At 40.8% G+C, this 16,388-nt stretch overlaps 1 protein-coding gene across 1 annotated transcript; it reads left to right on the forward strand.

Moving 5' to 3' along the window:
• The first annotated feature begins 6,854 nt into the window (after positions 1-6,854).
• On the forward strand, positions 6,855-16,208 carry atp6v0d1 (ATPase H+ transporting V0 subunit d1). The gene is made up of 8 exons (XM_048263633.1): positions 6,855-7,078; positions 8,046-8,217; positions 8,936-9,114; positions 12,928-13,007; positions 13,145-13,222; positions 13,481-13,657; positions 13,836-13,913; positions 14,739-16,208. The coding sequence occupies exons 1-8, from the start codon at positions 6,949-6,951 to the stop codon at positions 14,898-14,900; spliced, it is 1,056 nt and encodes a 351-aa protein (XP_048119590.1). The 5' UTR covers positions 6,855-6,948; the 3' UTR covers positions 14,901-16,208.
• Positions 16,209-16,388: the final 180 nt, after the last annotated feature.

Here is a 16,388-nt window from a genome sequence, read left to right on the forward strand (position 1 = left end):
AGGGATTGTCAAATCTAAATAACTACCTGAACCGTGGCAATGAGGATGAAGAATCTTGGTATGTTGGTCTCAAGGGCCCACATCAATCTGGCCCATAATCACTCATTTGTGATTTGCACCCCCCCGGTAAAAAATGAAAATGCAATATTATTCTGCTTTAATCGCCCCTATCTAAGATGTTCAGAACTGCACCAAATTGTATGTGTATGATTGACCTGGCATTCTCTAGGGGTATGCCAAGTTTAGTAGAATTTCATCCATGGGGGGGTCTAAAAACAATTAGGTTATGTGTACATTTAGTGACTGTACACTCATTGGCCTGTAGATATGCACACATATACACATGCACACACACACAGGCACCCACATACTATCGGTATTAGAACGGCCGATACATAATTACAAATTCAGTAGGATTAAAAGAAAGCCAAAATAAATATTCATCATCATGGCTGCATTTCCAGTATTGGCGATAAGTAGTCGTTTGTCCACTAGATGGCGCATCGTTGCAGTGAGACGTAATTTTGTTGGAAGTTAAAAGTGGGTTGGAAAAACAATGGACGCTTCATACAAGGAGTGTAGTTTACCACAGAGAATGTCTAATAAGGATAGGATGATGTTCACATGAATTGTAATTTCCATTTCTTCTTGAAGCCGAAATAAATCTGAGGATGTTTATCGGACATGCTTGGTTTTTCCTGCAGGTACGTTAATCTTATAATATCAATAAGGACCTAGGTAATGTTACCGTTAGCGTTGGTTGAGTGATGGAGGCCAATTTGATTGATTTCATTTGTAGAAAACTATAAATGCGGTTATACCAAGCAAATTGATAGCAGCACTGTAATTGTATCTTTCGTCATTTGTTGCACGCTACAAAAACCATTCTGTGCAATGGAAGATTTACCAACGTTATGTTATTAACCGGGTCTGATACAGTTTTGCCTATACATGCGTGAGACTGAGACGCCTGTTTATTTTGTTTTAAGTGCATGCAGGGTGTGAGAGGGGAATCGATGTGCTTTGATTCCAGCTTGGTAGTTAGCCTGGCTAGCGCCACCACTTCTCAATGAGACGTGGTCTGGGAACCAAACGTTCATTTTCTCGTATTTGAAAAAAATGCCAAGATCCGTTTATTGGGTGCCACGGATGTCTATCAAATGCATCTGTGCATAGCTCATCATCGCCTTGCTTTCCCCCTGTTCTGTGATTGGTTCCCTATCTCAGGCTTAAAATTTGCTCCATGGTCTCCAGGCTGCCTTAGCAGCGTGAATCAAATCGCGCGCAAGGCAGCATGGGAACACCCAGGCTACTTGATAGTTGTAGTCTGTGAAATTAAAAAGCACGTGTGTGTGAAGTATCCAATGACACCTTCATTTCATTATGGCTGCTTTAGCAACACACCTTAAGCTACTGTGTAGTGGGTCCCATTAAGAAGTGGCTACTTCTTCATTGGCTATCCTTGACTCATGGAGCTGGGCGTGAATTTTTACTACAACTTTTCGCCCGCGATATGGCAGTTTAAGTCCGCTTGATACTGTAAGGCGTAAGCCATTGGTTTCCAAAGGAGACTTTATTTGTGTCGCCAGCATAGCCTATTGACAATTTATGTTGTAAATAGGCCTACCTTATAAGCCTACCTGTAGCTTAGGGAAGCTAACAGCTTTCTATTAGGATCTAGTTTGTTAGTTACAGTTTTGTCATAACTCCCTGATGCATTTTTGCATTTAGAATAGCCAGAGCGTGGATATCTCAATCGGAAAATTAAACAATATCGGGTGCCTATGGACTAGGATGGGTGAACCCAGTCTGATCTGCCCGCTATTTATTTTTTGATTTCTTAAAAGATTGAGCTTGGTCTGGTGAAAGCCAGACTAGCCATGGACCTCAGTTACACAATGCAAGGGAACATAAATCACCCTATATTTGCACGAACAATAACGGACAACAGCTCTTCAACTTTGGCCCGTTAAAATGTGATTGAACAGTCTAGCGACGCATTTCATCAAGGCCCATTTGGACATGTCAGTTATTTGCACCACTGGTTAGATGTAAAACAGCATTTTGTTTCAGACTACTGTAACTTAATTTGTGCATTAACAATAACGTTTCAGACTACTGTTACTTAATTTGCATTGACAATAAAGTATTACATGAACTAAAGATGACTAAAATCTTATGTAGAAGAAGAAATTCACAAAAAATCCATCCATCCAAAAATGACCTTTGTTTTTTGATAGCTGTTGAAAACGGCATGGAACTGACAGAGATGTTTTTGTTTATAAATAAATAAATAAATAAATAAATAACATTATGCTGATACCTTTTGCTTTTCCCAAATACAATGTAGCCTACAGGTGTAAGTGACCTTTCATCAATCCAGTTGCAATGGATGAACTGTGATGAACTGCCCTACTTGTGATTGTTTAGAGATTTTAAAGGTTTTATAACAATGCTACATCTTCTTTGGCTATTCTACAATCTATTCACCTTTTCAGCACCAGTAGGCTAATTTCTGTGCAGCCGCACACACACTCAGGCATGCCAAACAAGCATACACAAAAGTTTGGATGGGGGATGGAGTAAAATTTGGCGACAAATTGAAGTGTGATTTATTTTTGCGCAACGGATGTACAGGACTGAGCGGCGGTCATATTTTGTACCGCTATGCGGTACATCTAGTTCAGTTACTAACTCAGTTACTTTTTGGAACAAGTAGTGAGTAACTATAACTAATTACTTTTTTAAAGTAACGTTCCCAACACTGCTCACAAGTGAAAACTCACACACAGTGTAGCTCACATATACACAAAAGCAAACGCACGCACACACTCAGTTACATACTGTACACAAAAGTTGCAAAAATAGGGGATGAAGTAGGAGATAGAGACAAATTGACAAACGTGATTTATTTTTGCTGAGAGAATGTGAAGGACTGAGCAGTGGCCATATTTTGTACTGCTTTGCGATACATGGCCTACTGGTTAAGGCTTCGGGCTCAGTAACCGAAGGGTTACCGGTTAGATCCCCGACCAGTAGGGAAAATGTGGGTGGGGGAAGTGGTTGACCACTGCTCTCCCATGCCCACATCCACGGCTGAATTCCGGGAATTCGCCTGCCCCCTTCCCCTAAATGTCCCTCTCGAGCGATGGGAGCAACGCGATGCAACAGATCCACAATTCAGTTCGGCAACGGATGATGTAAGCCCATGTAAAGTGGACGAGATGCGTCTCCAGCACTGCACCCAAGGGGGCAGGCGAATTTCCGGAAGTAGAAACATCAGTGGAGGCGGGAGGGTTAAGAAGCTCAGTCCAGCCAGCACGGAAACTGACTGAGCTATGTAGCCTACAATACCATTAAGGTAAAGCATTACATAGAGGCAAGTAAACCTAATAAAAAACAGCACTAACGTTAATAATTTCAGAGGTTTTCAATGGATTGACAGTAGGTTGGAAAAGTGCTATAACTTTTTTGTTTTGTTTTACCATAACTGTGTTTGAAGATGATCATGTCTGGTAGTTTCAACATGAACAAGACTTGATATCACTTGTGAGGATGATATTAATAATAATACATAAATAAATGTTTAACTTTGATGACTTTGAATGCGAAGGAAGAGTGAGAAGAATTTCTGTGTGAACCATCTATCAGACGAGTTACAAGATTAAGTTCGATGGCTCGATCACAAAGTTAAGTGCAAGTCTGCGCATTACGATGGGAAGCCAACTGAAAAAACATTCAATTTGCGTCAGTGCCCAGTGTTTCCCATACATTGACTAATCTGTGGCGGGGCGCCACGAAATCAAAATCGGCCGCCACAGATTAATATTCTATATTTAATTTAATTTAATTTAAATATAAGATCAAATCCTTGCATTGCCATTGAGCTGCGCTTTTTACGCACGCAGCCTTTCCTTACCCTGCCCCGCTCTCTCTCGTAGCCTGCTGCCCCTCCCCTGCATGTGCATTTAACAAAATATTCACGATTGTTGAAGGATTGTTGTTGCCACATAGAAGCATTGCATAGAAGACGTCTGGCTAAATTGCCATTAAATCCGCTTAGCATCGTGACCATGCTGCGCAAATTTGTTCAAAACTGCTGCATTGAAGTTAACTCTGCTAAGGTCTTATCACAACATAGTAGGCTACATTGAAGAGACTAAAAAAAGTTAAGTTATCCAATCAAGCAGTATCTCAAAGCTAAAGTTAGAATACTGTTTGGATGTCGAATTTAGCATGCTTAGCCTACTTACAGCTGCTTGTCAATTTCGTTGAAGGGCTCATTTTATTGACTCTGACACTGAATGTTTGCAAAATCCGATGTAAATGGAAAAGTGTTTTCCAAAATTCAAAAGTGCTTGTCCCAAGGAGAAGTAGGAACCTTAATTTATGTAGAAAACGTTATGAATTGCATCCACACATTAGCAGCCTTTTAACGTTAACTGTTTTAATCACGAACGTCTTAAAGTGACAGGCACTCAATTAGACCTATATACTACCAAGACGATCTTAATCCCCCCCCCCGTTGTCCAAGTCAGCTACCGCCACAAATTGAATCCAATTCTGTGGGAAACACTGAGTGCCCATTGAAAACGAGTCTATTCGTCCATTTCTTTTACTGTCTATGACTGCACCGCACGCAACTATGTGTAGGAGCCGTTACCCACTTGGCTCTGATGAAGTCAAACAGTATTTCTAACCATATGCATTGCATTCAACCCAACATGCATTAGTCTGGCTTTCACCAGAACAAGATCAATCTTTCTAAGATTGTTGAAATGTTGGTCTGGGGAGTCCGCTATGTATTTTCTACTGCACAAGAGGAGTGATCAACGGGCACAGTTCAAATGACTCTGTGCGCAATAGTCATAGACCTCTGAAGTTCGCCTACAAAAAGGATCCAAAGCTGCCATCTTAGCCAAAAGAGATCCGGGTGTTAATTAAAGCTAACTACCTATGGCAAGTTGCATTGTAAGTTAGCTCTGGGGTAGCAAAGATCAAAGTGTGCCATCTTCACCGAAGATCACAGTATCCACTCGAAGGCAGAGTACAAAACTGTGTGGAGCAAAACATCTGCATTTCCGATTTCTTCGTCCCCGCGAGAGTTTAACAGTTCCGATCATTCAATAAAATTTTCAATTTAACAATTCCGATAATTCAATTCATCCCCATGTTATTTTCCTATAAAAAAAAAAATCTCAAGATACCGGATGTTTTTATTTGGGCAAAAATGGTACCCTTTTTGTAGGCGAACTTCAGAAGTCTATTCATAGATTTTAGAAAGTTAGATACCGCAATGTCCGTCGAGTTGTAGTAGGTGGCATCGTAAACGCGGCCTCCATATTGCTGGGGGCAACACCTTTACTGTCTATGGGCAACACTTGCCGGCAATCAGAGACACCTGTCTGATTTCCAGTCAGAGTCACATGCTCCTCCATTTGCCTCATAGACAGTAAAAGATATAGACAGAGTCATCACGTAGATGTCAGTTGAGACGGGTGAAGCAAATTTCAACCATTTCCTGTTGGTCGACGAGGCTTTCTGCGCAGGCTCAGGGGACGTAGACACGTAGTCCGACTTGTGCAACTCTTGTGATAGCTGCACCGAGAGATTGGGTATGTAGCCCCTTACTTTGTTACCACCACGTCTACATTTAGGCTACTTTTCCTAAATTTCCTAGTTGTTCGTAGATAAATGTGATATCACAACACTCACCACATTCATAGCCTAGGCTACTGTCAATCCATCAACTTCGCTGAAAGGTTGTGGTCCGATGCTTTCGTTCTTATCCAGAGAATACGATTATTTTGCTCCTGTGCGACGCTTTAACCGGCTCTGGTCGCATGCTCATTACGTAAATTACGTCACGTTAGCATTGATTTTGGAAAAAAGTGTATTACTCAGCCGGTAAGTCAGTTACGAGGTTATGACGCCAATCACACAATGTTGTATTAGTCCGAAAATAAAGTTTATATAAAGGCTTAAAACGCTTCAGCTGTAACGTTTTTTTGATGTCAAAGTGACGCCAAATTGAACGGGGTTCAATGGAATGGCTAGGTGGAACTGGTCTACTATTTAGCCTCAGATCCACCATAGTGTCTAGGCTCTCCAAACGTTCGCCTGACCCCTTGATTGGTCTCCAGTGATTGTTGCCCCCACCAAGATGGTGTCGCTATTTACATACGTTCTAGAGCCCAATGCGGTATCTAGCTATCACATTGTACACGGTATGCGCTGCGCTCGCCGCCAGGTTGCTCTTGGTTGAGGTAACGTCCCAAAGATTTTTGTTGTGCTTGCCGCTGGGCTCAGAGCAACATTCCAACGACTTACAGCATGCCGCGGTCAAAGTTCAACCTGATTGACAAAATGCCGCTTACGCTACACTTTGCTCAACGCAGCGGCAGACCAGTTCTTGCGCGCGCAAGCTATTGACTATAATGCATTTCATAACGCATGCCGCGTGTAATGTGACAGGCCCTTGATATCAATGGGTCTATTCACCAATCTAACCAACGAACCGGGTGACGTTCGCAGAGCAACGTGAAAACTCTGCTATCGTCATCGTTACCTGCCGATAGCGCGCCAGGTGGATAAGCCAGCTTGTAATTGGTCCCGGCAAAATTATAACGGAGGCAGCAGAAAAAGATGCACAGGTTTCCAGCCTGAGCTGCAGGGCGAAAAAGAAATCGCCGTCAGATCAGGCTGGATGGGACCTGGGTTCACCCAGCTTGCGCCACATCAAGTCAGATCTGCGCAGTGCTGCATGAAGTCAAATGAGTCTATTACGTCAAACCGATCAGCTGGCTAGTCACATGAGTGCGCATGATCACGTGCTAACTGAGCCACTCACAGCCGGGCATTTTTCACAGTGGCTCAGTCGGGAAGTGTTTAGCTGTAAATATTGATTTTCATTTCCCCCATTTAAAGGATTATTTTTGAAGTCTCAAAATGCCTGCATTCCCCGAACTTTATTTCAATGTGGATAATGGCTATTTGGAAGGATTGGTTAGGGGTTTCAAGGCTGGAATCCTTACTCAAGGGGACTATCTGAATCTTGTTCAGTGCGAAACGCTGGAAGGTAAGCCAGCTAGCTAGTAGTTGCTAACGTATTTATAGCTCTCTCTGTGAATGTGACGGTAACCGCTTACTAGCGATGTTTGCGCAGTTTATGTTCCGTCCTATTATTAATTAGGGTTGTGAAGTAGTTTTACAGATGTGTTGGTAACGTCGCTACACTTAGACGACTGATATTGCTTTTGCGGGGATGTGTTGCAAAGATGCTTCAGTTTCTCATGGTCTGAGCTACGTTACCCACCAGGCTGCTAGCTTGGATGTAGTTTGACCTTAACTAGCTAATGCATAGCGTGATGATGTATCGCTACATGATCCTCTTGAATAAACTGTAATTATTGTTACGACATGCCTGATTGCTCGCTCGAAGGTATCATGACCGACAGACGGTATTAATCCTGTAAAATATCTAAGGTTTTGAGATTACCGTTAACGGTACAATGATCACTGACTATGCTTGCTGTCAAGTGCAACATAGCGTTTACGAATGCTGCATACTAGTATCACTTCAGTGTACGTCAGTGGAACAGGAAATGTCAACTATTCGAGTCTGAAGAGTGAAATATCTACTCTGTATGTGTAACTGTTATGATCTGTGACATTACGACTCTGTACTGTTCTGTTCGAGGGGCAGACTAATGCAATGCAATGGATTAGTCACTACTGTGCCATGTCGGTTTTCAGAGATAATCACACAAGGTGTGATACAGGGAAAAGTATATTCACACTCGAATTGCAAAATCATTGTGGATAATCGTATTGGCAAGCAGGAATGTTCCTGTTCACACTCCTATTTGCCTGTAGTAATATGTGTATTCACGGGTTCTAAAAGAGTACTTGGCCCATTTGGGAATTCCCTTTGAGGAAGTGGAAAGAAACTGTGTTGAATGTGCCTCTGTGTCACTGACGTTGGTTGCAGCTGCTGCTCAAGCAGACAAAGCTATAATTTCCATCTTTTTTTTTGTCTCCCCCAGACCTAAAGCTCCATCTGCAAAGCACAGACTATGGAAGCTTCTTGGCCAATGAGGCCTCCCCTCTCACCGTCTCTGTGATAGATGACAAACTCAAGGAGAAGATGGTGGTGGAGTTCCGTCACATGAGGAATCAGTCCTATGAGCCACTGGCCAGCTTCATGGACTTCATAACGTAAGGAACCAGTAATGTGTGTCACATGAGAAGTGCCATTGTGTTTTAATGGAGTCGGATTGGTCAAGAACTGGGGATTCATGCAGATGTTTTAAGTGTGTCATCTTGTAAGATATCACATGGTATGATTTGATTTGTAATCAGTGTAGTTTTAAAATTTGGCTTTGAACATTCAGAGCCTTGGAATTTGAGTTCATTAAAAACCCATCAGCTATGGCTGTGCATTGACATTGAACATTAACCGGTCTATAGACTGTTCTATACAGTCTATGAACCAGTCGAATGCTTGCCAAAACTGAAAGTGAAAAGGCTGCGACCTAATAAAGTAAATGGAAGTAGACATATGGTCTTTTGTAACATTACATACAATTATACAGGGGTAAATAAGTGTTCTCGAAGTGAGTTTTTTTTTATTCACCTTTTGGTCTCTATCATTTTGGACTCAAATGTCTTTAGACTGGGCCTTGTCGTGGACTTGAACCTCTTTTCACTCGGTCTTGACTTGATCTCAACTAGTCCTGGTCTTGGACTTGTCTTGGACTTGACAAAGATGGTCTTCTTGACTACAGCTCTGATTAGAAGTGTTTAATCTGTGCTTCTTGACTACAGCTCTGATTAGAAGTGTTTAATCTGTGCATTCCTGTATAGGAAGGGAAGTTATGTCATGTCCTCCCAGCATCTCTCTCATGATCCATCACTTCTGCTCCTCCTGCTCCAGGTACAGCTACATGATTGACAACGTCATTCTCCTGATCACGGGCACCCTGCACCAGCGCGCCATCTCTGAGCTTGTGCCCAAGTGCCACCCACTGGGCAGCTTTGAACAGATGGAGGCGGTCAACATTGCACAGACTCCAGCTGAGCTTTACAATGCTATCCTGGTGGACACTCCCCTGGGTAATGAAGTTCATGTGTTATCTTGGTAGCTTAGTTGTGACTGTCTAAAATACAAACGCACAGCTGAGTAAGGATGCATAGTCAGTCATAGTCTCAATCGGTTTAGTCACTTTTGTCAAAGGGGCATAACAATATTTATAATAATGATGATGCGGATAATAATAATAGTATGAAAAAATTCATATACAGAAAATGTTGAAAAACACAACGGCTGAAAGCTAAAATAAAATGTCTCATTGCAGGGCTCTACAGTTCACCCATTTTACTTCCACATGCAAGTAAAAATGATGGCATGCGAGTGCAAAAAAATGTTTAGGCGCACTGGTGTGAAAGACTTCTAACCATGTCAGTGTTTGTGTACATAATACACAGCAACATTGAGAAACAATACTGGTGCGAACCATAGAATCACATCGCGAATGCAGCATAAAAACTACACCTCCCATCAACGGTAGCAATTTCGCATTGCTTTACCTTAAGTTACCTTAAGTATGTGACTTGCTAGTCACTTCTATCAAATTAAAGGGCCCGTAGAAAAAGCGGAATTAGACTAGCCAACCAAGACCACCGAATTCATCGGATACAGGAGGAACGGAATGAGATTCTGAGAATGCAGTGAGAGAAAGAAAGGTAACATGCCTTTTAGTCCAGTTGACAGATTGGCTGCAATATGCAAAATATAGCTGTAGTGAACAGGGATAAAATGAACCTCCCGTAATACTCTTTAAAGGTAGAACACTACTGACAACTCCAGGCTTTAATGCATGCTTGTTTACACCGAATAGAAGCTGAAGTGCAAAACAAAAGTAACATTTGCCTACTGCTCCTATCAATGCAGATATTTCAAATAAATATAAATATCCTTGATTATTAGTCAAGTTGACTTGACTTGATTAAACTATGTTGGGTTTTGTGGAAGAGAAAATGGACTGTTTTAGTAGTAGTATTGGGCAATGGATTCACAAATAAATAAATTGCATTTGGCAGGATTCTTGATATACAGACTAAATGCAAATATGGCAATGCATTATATTATTTTACATTAACAAAATGTGGAAAAATAAACAGACTGAAAATAAAGTAGGCACTGACATTTTTTAAAATCTTGTTTCCTGTAAATGTTGTCAGTCATTCTTAATCTTCGCAATTGGTGCACTGGCATGTTTAACTGTTAGCTGTAGTGTAATGTTACGTTAGATAGATAGATAGATAGAGATAGATAGATACTTTATTGATCCCCAGGGGAAATTCAAGAATTTTATGTTACGTTATGTGTAAGTTAAGTACAGAACTGACTGTGCGCCGAGATTTTTGTCTGTGCTCCTAATTTTTCTTTAACTTGGGCGCACAAGAGCTCCTGGAATTTTTTTTTTAGTGTAGCGCCCTGCTGTCTTATGCAACAAAAGTTAGGTAATGAGCATATCACAAACAGTTGATAACACATGCGGTTTAACATTTTTGCACATAACATTCCTTTGATAGTGATTTGATAGACCATACATGGGCAACATGCGGCCCGCGGGCCACATCCGGCCCGTGGGCTTTCCCTGACCGGCCCGCGTAAGGTCCATGAAAGAACAATAGTCAAGAGCCTAGCATAGAGATAATGCACGCAAATCAATATCGTTGCTTTTATTTTGAAAGCGACTGCTATTTTTACGCCCATACATTTGTGCATGGATGCATACGATGTAAACACCCTCACTGATGTGCTGGTGAATAGAATTTATTCTTCTGTGTCGACACAATACAGTTGCCTTTAAGTCAGTGTAAACCTTTCAAAGTTTTGTGTCTCTTATGTCTGCGTCGCTTACCACCGCAAAGGTTGTCAGAACGAACTCCTGCTGTTTGTTGGAGATACGAAGCGTTAATTTCAAAACGTTACTGGCAGATAGACAGTTTACATTCGGATAACCCCGTCACTGTAACCAAAATATCCTCCTGAGAACCAATCCATAGACCTATGTCCTCTGTAGTGGACATAAGTTCTAGAAGCATACCCCTTTACCCCTTTGAGCTATTCTATCAATTCCTGTGGTCTTTTAAAGAGGACATCCTGGGCTTTCTAATGATATATCATGTGATTGGCTGGGTTGCTGGAAACCTCCTCTTCCTGGTTCTCAAAAATGGTTGACATCAAAACAAGCACATTTAATGGAAGGAGGAGAGATAAGTCAAAAAGTATCTTCTTATTAAGCATTCATTATGATGGCAATATATGGTCTTGTTAATGAAAATGTCAGGAATCATATGATTAATTTTGAAAGAAGTTAGGTTATTTACATTTTGAAATAATAGTGACTTTATGAATGTCCATTATAATGGACACCAGGACCAAAATATTTAGATTTTTTGGGAAATTTAGGAGATCATTTGTATAGGATGAATGAGGGGGGGTCAGATTTGGAGCTCTCAGGTGATGAGTGAGTGAAACAGAGATGAGGACTATGAACCTGTGCCTCAAGAAGATAGCAAGGAAGAGTAAGACTAAAAAATGAATTATCGCAGATGAAGGAAAAACATGAAAATGAAATGAACAATCCAGAAAAAAGAAATACAACTGTCCAAAAAGGCAAATTAAGTATTCTAGAAGGATAAATAACATTTTCCCTTATACTGTATTTGGTTAAGTTTACCCTTGATTTAATACCACTAAAAGCATAATTTGTCCATTTTTGTCTATTTTCATGGCTACCTTTTCATAGTAAAACGGTCGTTTTGTCCACCACAGGGGACATGCTATAAAATTTAAAATTAAAATAAATTTAAAAAAATAAAAATTGTAAGATGTTTTTTTTAATCCTAAATAGAAAGGAAATCACATAAAAAAAAAAAAAAAAAAAGAAATTGTTGGACACTTTTTTTTTTTTTTTCTTGGTTCCCAGGAGGATATGTCTTGAGTTTATTTGCAAAGCTTATGTTAGCGAACTAGTATGATGCTACTACCCACAGGTTGCTTGAAGCAGCTGGCTCAACACACAGGGCGAGTTGACCAATAACAGTTTTGTGCATAAAGTTAAAACATAACAATAACAAAAACATAGCCTACATTTTTAAAATAGTTTTCTTTGTGCATGTTGATTAACTAATGACAGCCTACTATTGTCTGCTTCACAATTTCATAGTCTAATTCTGCATAGAGTTAATTTAATGATGGTAATGATGGTAATGATTTAATGATGAAATATTGCTGAGTGTTGATGAAATGGTGGCACAGGCCTATGGTTGTACTGACTCCTTCACATTTTCATGGCCTAGCCTAATTATATAGATATTGTAGTCATTTTTTTTTTATCAGCCTTTGAAAACTGAAAAAAAAAAAAAAAAAAATGTCAATGTCAAAAATTCGAGAATGAGGATTAAATACTGGACATAGATTAAATAGCCTATTGCTGTTTTTCCTTGGTCTCCCTCACATTTTCATCTGTTCTTACGAGTAGTAAACAGAACCATATGATTTACTTAATGTTATACAAGAACAGAATAGAATTGGACAGAATTGAGTTCAGACTTGAGTTCGGTATTTTGGGTCCGGCCCTCCTCAACAGTCCCAGTTTGTCATGTGGCCCCTTGGGGAAATTAGTTGCCCACCCCTGTGATAGACCTATGCTTGTTTCTGCTCTCACAGAGCACTTGAAATACAGCATGATTAAGTGTTGGATTTTGCATGCTGTATTGACACAGGGGGGCGCTAGATTTAAAGTAAAGGGCCTTTTCAGCATCCAAGGTTGGTTGTTGTTGTTGTTGTTGTTTATGGTCATAGCAGAATGGGACTATAAAATATTAATGTTGAGGAATGTTTTTTTTGTCCAGCTGCCTTTTTCCAGGACTGTATATCGGAGCAGGACTTGGATGAGATGAACATTGAAATAATCCGAAACACACTATACAAGGTAAAACTTGTTCAGCTGGTGTACAACTGTATTTTTTCCTTATGAATTTATTTCTTATTATTTTAGACTAGCCATTCCATTTCAAACAATTAAAGTCAGTTATTTTCATTTCAACCAATGTATCTCTCTTTTTCCAGGCATATTTAGAGGCATTCTACAAGTTCTGTTCTAGCCTTGGAGGAACCACAGCTGACACCATGTGCCCCATCCTGGAGGTGAAAGTCTAATTTAAATAACTAAAACAGCCATCACTCAGACAAGAAGCCCATGCTAGCACAGCACCAGCCCTGCCATATCTCCACTACACTCAGACACACTCTTTAGAAAAGTTCTTCTGATATCTCCAGCATAACATTACTTAGTTTTATTTGGAGCATTTTGTGCTTTTGCAATTACAATTGCAATTTAGGTGTGGTATAGCTTGTGTGTTTCCACAGAAGCTTGTTAAGATGAATCTGCCTTTCTCCCATCAGTTTGAGGCTGACCGCCGAGCCTTCATCATCACCATCAACTCCTTTGGCACGGAGCTGTCGAAAGAGGACCGGGCCAAGCTCTTCCCCCACTGCGGCAAGCTGTACCCTGAGGGCCTCGCTCAGCTGGCCCGTGCCGACGACTATGAGCAAGTCAAAGCCGTGGCGGACTACTACCCCGTAAGTAGTTCCATTTAGTCGCACTGGAATGTTAACACTGTTAACTTGATTTTACAACACCTTGTGATTTGTTTTGTCGGAAAACAACAGACAACAAAATACAACAAAATAAAAACAAAAACTCAATGTCTAGAGCGTGTGAGATTTGTTGGGTCATTCATTGGTCACTCTGTTCCAGGAATACAAGCTTCTGTTCGAGGGTGCTGGCAGTAACCCAGGGGATAAAACTTTGGAGGACCGGTTCTTTGAACATGAGGTAAGTTATGGCATTCTAAAAAAAACAGTCAGCACCAACAACTGATTCATTCCCCCCTACATGCACACACGAATGTAGATCACACACTTTGACTGTACAATGTAGAAGTGTGGGAGGCCCGATAGAAAGATGCTTATCTGTTCTAATGATGTCCTACCACATCATAAAGTCCACATCACAAACTGTTCTGGAGAGACGTCCAATCACACAGATGCGTGTCCGTACGTATCTGGGTGAGTGGGCTGGCTCACTTGAGTTATATCCCTCGGATTTACTGTAATGTACATGTTTGAAGTGGTCTGTGGAACCGTGCGTCACTCTATTTACAACAGTCTTTTATGTTGACTGTGTGTGTTCGTTGTACATGGTTCTGCCTTAATCACAGCTCTCCCCAGGGAAAGCAAAGCCACATTAATTATTAAGTCGTTGCCAGGAGAGGCCTTTTCTGTGGCTGCCTTTTAAGCTTGGAACTGCTAATGATGTACCCTTGCTCCACTAACCTGGCCCTGCGCAGTCTTACCAGGCTCTCTGTGGTCTGGAAAGGTGCCACTGGAATGTGGCTCCGTCTATGGTGTCAAAGAATAGGTGTTTCGCCAAGTGAGTTTGAAAGTGATTGATGACATGTAGATTTAGATGGGCAGAAGATGAGACTGTTGAAAAAACTCCCTAAACCCATTAGGGACATGAGGCATGACCCAGAAGCTTTTCCCACATAACTGCTGTGAGAACAGGTGGAAATGCAATGTTATGATAAATTATTGATGTATTATGCCAGGATTATATAGTGTGTACATTTCAATGCTTTCTTGTGGTGTTCTTGATTAGGTGAAGCTAAACAAACTGGCTTTCCTGAACCAGTTCCACTTCAGTGTGTTCTACGCCTACGTCAAGCTGAAGGAACAGGAGTGCCGGAACATTGTGTGGATCGCTGAGTGCATCGCTCAGAGGCACCGTGCTAAAATTGACAACTACATCCCCATTTTCTAATAATCACCGCCTCACCCACTCTCTGATTTCTCGCTCACTATCTCCGTCTCTCTCTGTCTCTCCTTAACATTGTGCAGTCCCTAATCTACTTGTAACAGACACTTTAATTTATTATAAATATATATAAACAGATGTGTTTTCTTTCAGTTATATATATATATATATATATATATATATTATATTTTTTTTTTTTTTTTTTTTTTCTTGGTGAACAGCTTTTCACCTGCTCAGCTTTGTTCCTGACAGCCTCTCTCCTCTCACCGCCATGGCCAAGGCATTTGAGAAGACATTTCTCATGCCTGGAATAGCTCCAAATCCAGTTTGTTATTGTAGAGAGATCATGTTTACATCTTAAATGAACATTTCTGTGTGATCGCCCCTGAAAAAGTCTACTCCTAGGCGGTGGCCTCGGTAGGCATTTTCTGCATTCTCAGTCACTGGCTTAATTAGTCGGGCACAAACTTCTCACGTTCTCGACACTCTTAGCGGTGGTCTGTGGAGAGCTGAAAGCAACGCGGCAAACCTCACATGTCTTTGCCATCAAACATCATGCTTTGCTCTAGCCCTAGACCACCAGAGAACGGCAGAACAGAAAATGGGTCTGTTCTTGTTTGATTTGGAGCAGAGGCTACCCAAGATGCACCTCAACTCTCCTGTTCTCTCTCTCCGCTTCCCACCCAGTGAGCATTGTGGGCCTCACAGGTTAAAAGGAAATAAAATGCAGAGGCTGCCGGCACCGTACATACATTCCACCAATCAGTAGCTTTCATGTGCCCTGTGTATGTCATGATGTGTATGAATTGATAAGCCTGTAGTTAGTGTAGTTTTTCTTCCCTTTGGCTTGAGTCTGCCCATCACAAACTGTTAGTGTACATTGTAATAATACATTGCATTCTCCACCGCTCAGATTTGGTTGGAGTTGGAGGACGTAATGTTTGAACTTTGTTGCGGATATGTGATATGTATAAAAAAAAAAAAGATATAAATATACAGTATGTGAAATGACAATGAGGAGTATCCTTTAAATGTTGTTCTCAGAGGTACAGTAATTGTCACCCAACATTTCTGTCTAGAGGAAAAACCCTGTGTCCTTTAACTAAAAGTCTTTAATTTGTGCAGTGGTTTCATTGCATGGATGCAGACTCTTGCAAATACTGAGAGTGTAAGATCGATATACAACATGATAAGGGTATATTTAAAAAAAATATATAAAGCATTTTAAGTGACATTGGTGTGCCCTTGTTCCATTGAATGATGTGTTTTCTTTCTTTTGTTGTAAATGTGAAATTAAAAGCTGTATGGAGTACATGGATCGATGGCATTCCATTTTTTATATACCTTCAAACAGGCCATTGATGGAAAACTTGCCTCTTAAAGTGCCGTTGAGTTACTTGGTCATTCTTAATAACTACACCATAAACTACTACTACTACTGAAGGTGTAAACCAATCAGGAATCTTGCCAAGGCCCATACTTGAATGGTTTTGA

This window comes from Alosa alosa, chromosome 14 (assembly GCF_017589495.1).
Source record: "Alosa alosa isolate M-15738 ecotype Scorff River chromosome 14, AALO_Geno_1.1, whole genome shotgun sequence".
NCBI lineage: Eukaryota > Metazoa > Chordata > Actinopteri > Clupeiformes > Clupeidae > Alosa > Alosa alosa.

Excerpts from the sequence above, each read along its gene's own strand:
- atp6v0d1 (XM_048263633.1), top strand. The coding sequence starts at position 6,949 with ATGCCTGCATTCCCCGAACTTTATTTCAATGTGGATAATGGCTATTTG. Across the intron at positions 7,079-8,045 it reads TCAGTGCGAAACGCTGGAAG|ACCTAAAGCTCCATCTGCAA; the intron begins GTAAGCCAGCTA and ends TGTCTCCCCCAG. Across the intron at positions 13,008-13,144 it reads TCCGAAACACACTATACAAG|GCATATTTAGAGGCATTCTA; the intron begins GTAAAACTTGTT and ends CTCTTTTTCCAG.